The 8,938-nt window shown below is 34.7% G+C and overlaps 2 protein-coding genes across 2 annotated transcripts; one reads left to right on the forward strand and one right to left on the reverse strand.

Moving 5' to 3' along the window:
* Nucleotides 1-830: 830 nt before the first annotated feature.
* LOC108908075 (protein FAM50 homolog) lies at nucleotides 831-4,626 on the forward strand. Its single transcript, XM_018711988.1, has 6 exons — nucleotides 831-874; nucleotides 949-1,182; nucleotides 1,235-1,399; nucleotides 1,486-1,816; nucleotides 4,140-4,294; nucleotides 4,348-4,626. Exons 2-6 carry the CDS (start codon nucleotides 1,003-1,005, stop codon nucleotides 4,570-4,572), a joined length of 1,056 nt encoding a protein of 351 aa, XP_018567504.1. The 5' UTR covers nucleotides 831-874; nucleotides 949-1,002; the 3' UTR covers nucleotides 4,573-4,626.
* A 2,231-nt stretch (nucleotides 4,627-6,857) lies between these two features.
* LOC108908074 (39S ribosomal protein L9, mitochondrial) lies at nucleotides 6,858-7,973 on the reverse strand. Its single transcript, XM_018711987.2, has 4 exons — nucleotides 7,759-7,973; nucleotides 7,388-7,708; nucleotides 7,132-7,332; nucleotides 6,858-7,076 (listed from the first exon to the last, which is right to left on the reverse strand). Exons 1-4 carry the CDS (start codon nucleotides 7,849-7,851, stop codon nucleotides 6,888-6,890), a joined length of 804 nt encoding a protein of 267 aa, XP_018567503.1. The 5' UTR covers nucleotides 7,852-7,973; the 3' UTR covers nucleotides 6,858-6,887.
* Between the last annotated feature and the right edge of the window lie 965 nt (nucleotides 7,974-8,938).

Below are 8,938 nucleotides of genomic sequence, written 5' to 3' on the forward strand. Positions count from 1 at the left end.
CCCTCCCGCGCTAGCCTAAGGGCCACCTTAGCAAAGCGCATCCCAGGCTGCATAGCCGCACTACCCTACCCAACCATACCACACATAAACATGACACTACCCCCGGGGTTTACACAGACGAGCCGGCGAAGCAAGAAGAGCGCCAGAAGAAAGGGCCCTAGCCGGCGGGGCCCAGCCAGGACAAAAGGAGGTCCCACAAAGCGCCTACACCGGCCGCATTTGCGGTCGGGGTAGACGACGGATGGGGCCCACCTACGAAGGCTGTCCAGGCCTACACGAGATGAGGCAGGATAAAGAGGGATAATCCCCCTCGATCCCAAATCATTGAGGCCAATTTCTAGCCATAGAATAATGGCGCAACGATTAAACTAACAGTACCTATCTCATTTTGAGCCAAAGTTCACCTCAATGGTTAGTTCAACCATAGACCTCAATGGTTAGTTCAACCATAGACAACATAGTTTTTAATTATCGCTTTGAGCTATATTGTCTGTGGTTCAATTAAACCAAATCCCAAACCCCAAACTCAGATAGTAGATAAAAGCATAGAACTAGGTAAATTATGGGTCAAAATTTCCATCCTAAATTAGTACCTAAGTTGTCCTTGTGCTTTACATGTAATTTTCAAGTTTCAATGGTACAGCAGCCAATTCACAAGCATAGAAAAAGAAATTATATTTGTAAATTAACTAATAAACGCTTTAGTCACTTTTACTAATTTCATTTTGAATTCGATGACGTCACGAATTGCCCTCAAGTTAAAAAATAATAATTTAACGTTTAACAGTTGGCACTCAGAGAAATTTGTGTTTGACAGTTTTGACATTTGACACTGACAGAGTGACAGACAACACAAATATTGACAAGAAAAAGGGTAGGTTATTTGTGTATATCTATACAACTTGTCGTTAATATATATTACCTATATACCTTTTCACATTCTCACAGTGAACCGAGAGTTTTCAAGTTTTTGACCAGTATCTTTAATCAACTATTAACAAAATGGCACATTACAAGGGAGCTGCCAGTGAGGCTGGTAGGGCCATGCAGCTTATGAAGAAAAGAGAAAAGGAAATGCAAGATTTAGAAATAAGAAAGAAGAGAATTGAAGAAGATCTGAGGCTTAACAATATTGAAAATAAATTTGCAACCCATTACGATGCAGTTGAACAGCAACTTAAGGTATTAATTTGAAATATATACTATCGTTATTTAATTACTGACACCTCTGCAGAGTTCAACTATTGGTTTGGTCACCCTGGATGAGATGAAGGCAAAACAAGAGAATATTGTAAAGGAAAGAGAGAAAAAGTTGGCTCAAAAACAAGCGGAGAAGGAGAGGGAGAAACAAAGACAATTGGAGGCTAAACAGGCAGAGAAAAATAAACAGAAGAAACAGGTATTATCCCTTTAGATTTAATTTTAGATGCTTTTATAGCACTGTTTGAAAATTGTGAGAATAAAAGTAGATAGTTTATGTTATAGATACAAGCACTGTCATTTAATTTGGATGAAGATGAAGACAGCGCAGAGGAAAATGAAGATATTAGTAACGAACCTCAGATAAGTACAAAAGGCTGGAAGAGAGATAGTGAAGATAATGCTAAATTGAATTTGAAAAAGATTAAAAAGGACCCCAATGTTGATACTAGCTTTTTACCAGACAGGGAGAGGGAGGAAGAGGAAAATAAACTTCGAGAGGAGTTGAGACAGCAGTGGGCAGAACAACAGCAGAAACTTAAGGAGGAAGAAATTGATATCACCTTCAGTTATTGGGATGGATCAGGTCACCGGCGGACAGTACGTGTAAAAAAAGGTAATATTTTTGAAGAAAGATATATAACATGGTTTATACAGTACACATTCATTAATATGCTGTGTGCATTAATCCACTATTTTTGAAATGTTACGGAGCTCTACAGTCCAACAATTTGTTGTTTCGTATGTCCAGTAATTTACGTTACCTGTTGTCAATTATATTCTATACTTCGTTAAATTTTCTTTTGTTAGTGATTGATTTGACAGCGCTACTTATATTGCATTCTTTTTAAACTGTTTGATAATTTTATAACATGTATGTGAAATATCAAATATAAACATAAGCATAGGAAATTATACAAAAATTGATAATGCAAGTTTGTCTATATTATACAATATTGGACGCACCGTTTATGATATTCACAGCAATCATGTGAATATCGAGAAGGTTGCAACAACAATCGACAAATTATAAAGACAGGAAGGAAAAATGGAAAGTTTAATTCTCCAATAATGTTGATGAAACACACCAATCACGGCAGAGATTTTACATCAAATGGATTTGTTTTTTATTATAAAATTTACAAAAAATTGATGAAAAGGCTTAGATGACAAAATCAATTTTCTTCAATTAGTTTCAGATGTATGATGTTTTCTGCTGTAGAAAGACCTTCCATGGAATGTGTTGCTTTTATTCAACAATGCACCTAATTACGGCACAAATAGTAATAACTTGGTATCAAAGATGGTTTAATTCATGCTTTTCTTGTCACATAAAGTTACGCTATTATTGTAACCAATGGATCAGAACAATATATAAACTGAAAAAATAAATTACAGGGTATTTCAAAAAGGTGTTGACAAACTTGAGGGGGTTATAGAAGACATTGCGGAAGAAAATTTTTGTATATAAGTAAACTCATAGTCAGAAATGAGCCATTTTGGTCCTGGAGCAATATCTGTCCAAAAACGTAATGTTATTAAGTTGACTCCAAAAGGCTCCGATATTTAAATAATTTTTATTAAGGATAACGCAAAAAATGATTGTAACAAAATAAACACGTTTATCTCTTCTGATAAGTGTTTAACAACTGCATATCCTACACACGATGTTGGTAAAAATTGATTTTATCCACAACTGTGTAATAAAAGTTCTATTGCACGCATCTAATCTAGCCATGCAGTGTCATCTGTGTCATGCTGTGAGGAATAGTGAAACAAATTAACAGAGCTACCACGTAATAAATGATGGGACCTAAGTGAGTGTTTCACATTTGTTTTGTTTGCAACGAAATTTTGCTTCTTATGTTGTTGAAATGGACCAATTTACGTTCGAAGAGGATGGAGACATGCATCTTATTTATGGCAAAGCAACATGCAACGCTAAAGAAGCTGAGTGCTGTCTGAATCGCCGACATCCTTGCAGAACTATATTTTTGTCAGATATAGGAAATTGACATCCACGAATTGCACAGACAGTGGCCATTGGGGAAGAGGTTTTGCATCGAACTAAAGCACAACCTACCACAAGCCGTTTTGAACAATTATATAAATTTGTTATTTTTGCGTTATCCTTAATAAAAATTACTTAAATATTGAAACCTTTTGGAGTTAACGTAATAATATTGCGTTTCTGGACAAAAATTGCTCCAGGGCCAAAACGGCTCATTTCCAACTAGGGGTTTATATACAAAAATTTTCTTCCGCAATGTCGTCTATATAGGGTTAGCAGATCTATTTCATGACAGACCTGAAGACATGACCCGTTTGTATAAATGATGCCTAAAAAAAAGGTTATGCAAATCCAATATCGGGAAATCTGGAAAAAAAGTTGTTTTCGACGAAATCGATGTCAAAAAAAAGGACGCAATCAAGAAATGTTTACAAAGTGACAGACCTGGAGATACGGATCCAGAGATGGATGGGGGCCGTTGTATAATTGATGTCTAGAAAATTAAATGTTTTTTCCGTAACAAAGAAAACCAGGAGAAATGACATGTTAAAAGATGTACCATCAAAACCCGGAGATCTAGCAACCCTACTCTCAAGTTTGGTTACACCTTTTTGAAACACTCCACGGTGCTCCTGAGCGAGTTTAAATGAAATTTTCGAGTCACTCCAAAATAATGAGATATCCTGTTTCTACAATACTTGAACATCATTTTAAGTCCTGAACCAAAATATTTGGCGTGGCGCTTTTTTTTCCGATGGCAAAATAAGAAATTTTATATTTTTCACGTTACCTGTTGTTGCATGTACGTAAGGAGTTCACACCCAAATTTTAAAAACTATAAATTAGTTCTCCTAAGAAACCTAATTTACTTCGACTATTTTTATCTAATATTATTAAGCTGTATATGAAAGTTTCTGTTATATTTTAGGAAATTCCATTTATCAATTTTTACAAAAGGTTTTGGAGCTCCTCAGGAAGGAATTTTCAGAATTAAAAACAGTAATGGCAGATCAGTTAATGTATGTCAAAGAAGATTTAATTCTACCTCATCATTATACATTTTATGATTTTATAGTTACTAAGGTAAGTTCTAAATTTTTTTTATATGAAGATATGTGCTAATACTCTTTTTTCAGGCAAGGGGTAAGAGCGGGCCTCTATTTCAATTCGACGTGCACGATGATATCAGATTAGTCAGTGATGCGTCAATAGAAAAGGAAGAATCACATGCCGGGAAAGTTCTGTTAAGAAGTTGGTATGAACGCAATAAGCATATATTTCCGGCAAGTCGATGGGAACCCTATGATCCTACTAAAACCTATGATAAATATACAGTATCAGATAAAAACAAGAAAGTTTAGTATATGTAGAATAAGTAATTGTATAAATGTTATTAGTAAATTGTTTATAAAAATTATAAATCTATGTGTATTTAGTTTTGTTATATGCGCAACCGGTAGTAACAGTTCCTAAGACCACTTAACTTTCAAAAAATCTATTTTTTTTAATTGAATTAAAAGAGGCTTTGAATCTTCGGAATAAGGGGAAAGAAGTTTTTATGCATGTACAAAGTTTTTTTCTTTGAAATTCCAAGTTCTTTACCAAGCTTGTAGGACTGCTCCGAAGCGACTACCTGCGGCACAAGATATCTGCAGGAGGGGTAGAGCCTAATGACTTACCTTTTGATTTCTAACTTCTAATACTAGTATAGTCTTTCCGATATCAATTGAAGAACCAAGAGGTTGACAGTGTGTACCAGGTTCGGTCGCTGACACATCAACTCGGCATTGAAATATTTGAAAAACTTGTTCCCATATTTATTTAGCCATACCCATATAACAGGTCTGGTCGAATAAACGTGGAGGTGGTATGTGCCCAGTTGAAGAATGAGAGCGCAGGGAAATACAAACAGTTGCATTGGGCCACTGGGCAATAAATCGCAGCTGTTGACAAGTGGTTGACAAATTGCCCAGCAGTGCGGTGCAGCAATGCGGAATTTGGTGTAATTCAGGTAATTTTAATTAATTATAGTCACCTTCTATTAATCATTGATAATACAGTTGCGAAAGGGAGAAATAATATTATTACAACATGGCATTCATTAAATTTTATTGCCAGGCGTTTTTATACATGTTCAACTGACTTCGGAAAGACTATAACAAATGTCGTTGGAAAGAGTTTGTATCCAATTAAAAGCATTTTTAAAGAAATGTATGTTAGTATAACGTATGTCTGAAAACTTTAGAGGCATTTTTCTCGAAAAAAGATATTTTTTTTTAAGCAAAACAGAAGGGAGTGCTATCTCCGTAAATATTGCATTCTTTAAAAAAAAGAAAAAAACACTCAAGTAGTAAATAAATGTAAACAATCTGAAAAAAATTGTTAAAATAATAGTTATAAAGGTTATACTGTATACCCTGCGTCGGACTATGAACGTAATTGACCATTCCCATACTGTTTTTAAGAATATCATTATTTATAACTATTATTTTAACAAATTTCTTCATAATGTTTACAGTTATTTACTGTCTGTTTTCTCTTTTTTTAAAGAACACAATATTTACGGTTATAGCACTCCCTTCTTTTTTCCTTAATAAAAAAAAGAGCATTTGAGACAAATGACCTTCACAGTACTAAAAACAATAGTTCGACTTATCGTCAGTAAAAATTTGGAATTTTTTTATCAATTAACAAAAAAGTTACGCCGAGTTAAAGTGAGAGGTATCAATTTTGTAGGCAGAAAACCGTGATTTTTTCAACATTTTCATTAATAACTAACAAATGGGATAACGAAACTAACTGAAATTTTAGCACACAATAGAGTAATAGTGAGGCTATATATGGTCCAAATTTCAATTTTTTTTGCCAATACATTTTCTTAATATCGGTTTCCAAACTCGTGTGTATTTCATTTATTTCGATAGTACCTAACTACTATTTAAAATATTTTGATTTGCCATCTATTTTTCGCCAAAAAGTGTTTTTTTCTTCAAAAATACCAAAGTACATTAATTTTTATGAAATTAGGTATTTCACAATTTTAATGTACAAAGAACATAGTCGGATTAATTTATTCCTATTCTTTGTTAAAGTACTATATTTCCATGATGAATTTTGTGGATAGATCGTTTAGGACCGTATGGTATAGAACAGGGATGTATTTTCCTGTATGTAGGGCATAGGGAGTGAGCTGCTCCAGAGGAGTGCCTGAAGAGTCGTCCCTCTGGGTTTTTTCTTGACATTTTACATTTACTAACAGGTATAAGGGCAGTTAATCATATTCAACCAGGGTGCGTAATTTAGAAATACGTTCCTGGTATAGAATTATCTTGAATTTAGAAGGGAAAGGAATTATCACAATCACAATTAGATTGGTACAAAAAAAAATTATACTTACCAGTTATTTTTAATGCAAAAATATTGGATTTTTAAATACTTTTATTCTCAACTTTCATAAAAGTGTATTTGAAATACTCTACTGGACAATAGGAGTGACCAGTACCGATATTTGTCAATTGTTATATACTGACATCAAAATCGTTAATTATCTATCAATCTACAGTTATAATCATATTTCTATGTTCAAAGAAAAGTATTTATAAAGATAAATTTCAGTTGCAACAAGGAAAAGCAGACATCTACCTCATTTTTTGTTTTTACTGTTTATTATGCTCATTTACACGTTTGGTAAACTTTTTTTAACCGTCGGTTTTTTGGGCAAATTTTCTAAAATTGCAGCTTGTTCAGAAAATATTGCTTCTGCTGGCTGTTCCCAGAAATTGGGTGTATATGGTATCCTTTTCACTAAATCAGTATTCCAATGGTGAATTCTACATCTAACATTTACTTTTTCTTGGTTATTTATCTGAAAATAAAATGTAGGTACATAATTTAAATTCAATTTAAAAAAAAATACTTACAGTTACAGTAACAAAGAATTCCTTATCTTGCAAGTTCATATCAGGTCCTTTAATTGGTTTTTCTGGAAGTGTGATTGTATCTTCTGGTACAATATATCCACATTTTCGGAAAGACGCTTTTACATGCCACGGTTTAAGAGTCCAAGGTGTCTCCATATTCATTACGACAGATAGCAACATTCGCGCCATAATTTTAGCAGTCTAAAATTAAACACTACCTAGACTCTTTTCATATAAAGGCTGTTGTCATACTTACAATTGGCGCATTAGGAGAACTATGTCGTTCTTCCTCAACTTCATGGTTTTTATATTTTTCTAGGTTTTCTGGACTAGCATACACTCCTAATCCAGGCAGCAGGATATTGTTATATGCAAAATTTGGCTTTACGGATACTCTGTTACCAGCATTTCCTATTCCTTCTACATAAGATTTTAATATAATGTCTATATTTGGTTGCCGTTCTACATGTGTCATTTGTACTACATCATACACATAGTGTTTACTTTTTAAAGCCTTTGGTTCCCGACCCTTTTTGTTCAACGGAACCGGGTTTCTTCGCTTTAATACAAATGTAGTCTAAAATAAAATAAATGATAGGTTATTCACTTAAATTTGGATTTTCTTACCCGTAACTGATGTTTAGCAAAATTTTCAGTTGTGAGGAGTAAACCTTGACTGTTAGCTGCAGAGTTCAGTGCGAGGCGCAAACATTTAAACATTTTAAAAATATATTATAATTACCAAAACAACAAATTACAAATCTATCCTAACCTAAAATTATAGAATACTCGAAGAAGAGGTCGTTCAGAATGACTTGCACACCGTGTACTACAGGAATAAAAGTAAGAGTAACGAGTAACTTTATGTTAGCTCCGCGTCAGATCACAAAATTTTCGTCAATTTAAAAAAATATAGTTGGAGGTACAATTATCCCCAACCTGGAGGTCAATAGCAGCAGTCACGTATGGTAAAAATAAACAGTTTTCTCGAAAGTATTTTTATTTTCAAGTCTTATTCGTTATTAATGTAATTTATAAATAGAAGCAATATCATTTGGGAAAGTTGTACCAAACTAATCTTGATCTTGTCCGCCAGATGTGCAGATCAAGAAAAGTCCAATTTCTCACAATCCTTTTATATTTTTAAAATAGACTACCGGTTTCGAGGTCAAACTTTTTCACCTCATCTTCAGGTCCTACAAAGGCTACAATATCATACAATTTTTTTAAGTTAGTGAAGTCAAATTATGTTTAATTTTAAATTTTGTAAAGCTAAATTATGTTTAACTTTTTAACCTATACAATAGTTATTAATTTTTTACAAATATTTGATTTTTAATTATTTCTTAAGTTTTACTTTTTTAAAACTGTTAGTTAACCATACCCTGCCCGCTAACCATTTCTGTTTCAGAGACCGCCAGGATCAAGAAACGAAGACAACGACACACACACACACACACACAGATACACACACACTCCCCATACCCTCCTTACCCCTCCCCTCCCGCGCTAGCCTAAGGGCCACCTTAGCAAAGCGCATCCCAGGCTGCATAGCCGCGCTACCCTACCCAACCATACCACACATAAACATGACACCCCCGGGGTTTACACAGACGAGCCGGCGAAGCAAGAAGAGCGCCAGAAGAAAGGGCCCTAGCCGGCGGGGCCCAGCCAGGACAAAAGGAGGTCCCACAAAGCGCCTACACCGGCCGCATTTGCGGTCGGGGTAGACGACGGATGGGGGCCACCTACGAAGGCTGTCCAGGCCTACACGAGATGAGGCAGGATAAAGAGGGATAATCCCCCT

Source organism: Anoplophora glabripennis, unplaced genomic scaffold, assembly GCF_000390285.2.
Source record: "Anoplophora glabripennis isolate ALB-LARVAE unplaced genomic scaffold, Agla_2.0 scaffold201, whole genome shotgun sequence".
NCBI lineage: Eukaryota > Metazoa > Arthropoda > Insecta > Coleoptera > Cerambycidae > Anoplophora > Anoplophora glabripennis.

Coding starts and splice junctions, on each gene's coding strand:
- LOC108908075 (XM_018711988.1), top strand. CDS start 1,003: ATGGCACATTACAAGGGAGCTGCCAGTGAGGCTGGTAGGGCCATGCAG. Junction 1,400..1,485: donor AAAATAAACAGAAGAAACAG/GTATTATCCCTT, acceptor TTTATGTTATAG/ATACAAGCACTGTCATTTAA. Junction 4,295..4,347: donor ATGATTTTATAGTTACTAAG/GTAAGTTCTAAA, acceptor CTCTTTTTTCAG/GCAAGGGGTAAGAGCGGGCC.
- LOC108908074 (XM_018711987.2), bottom strand. CDS start 7,851: ATGTTTAAATGTTTGCGCCTCGCACTGAACTCTGCAGCTAACAGTCAA. Junction 7,333..7,387: donor GTTCTCCTAATGCGCCAATT/GTAAGTATGACA, acceptor GTTTAATTTTAG/ACTGCTAAAATTATGGCGCG. Junction 7,077..7,131: donor AATTCTTTGTTACTGTAACT/GTAAGTATTTTT, acceptor TTTTATTTTCAG/ATAAATAACCAAGAAAAAGT.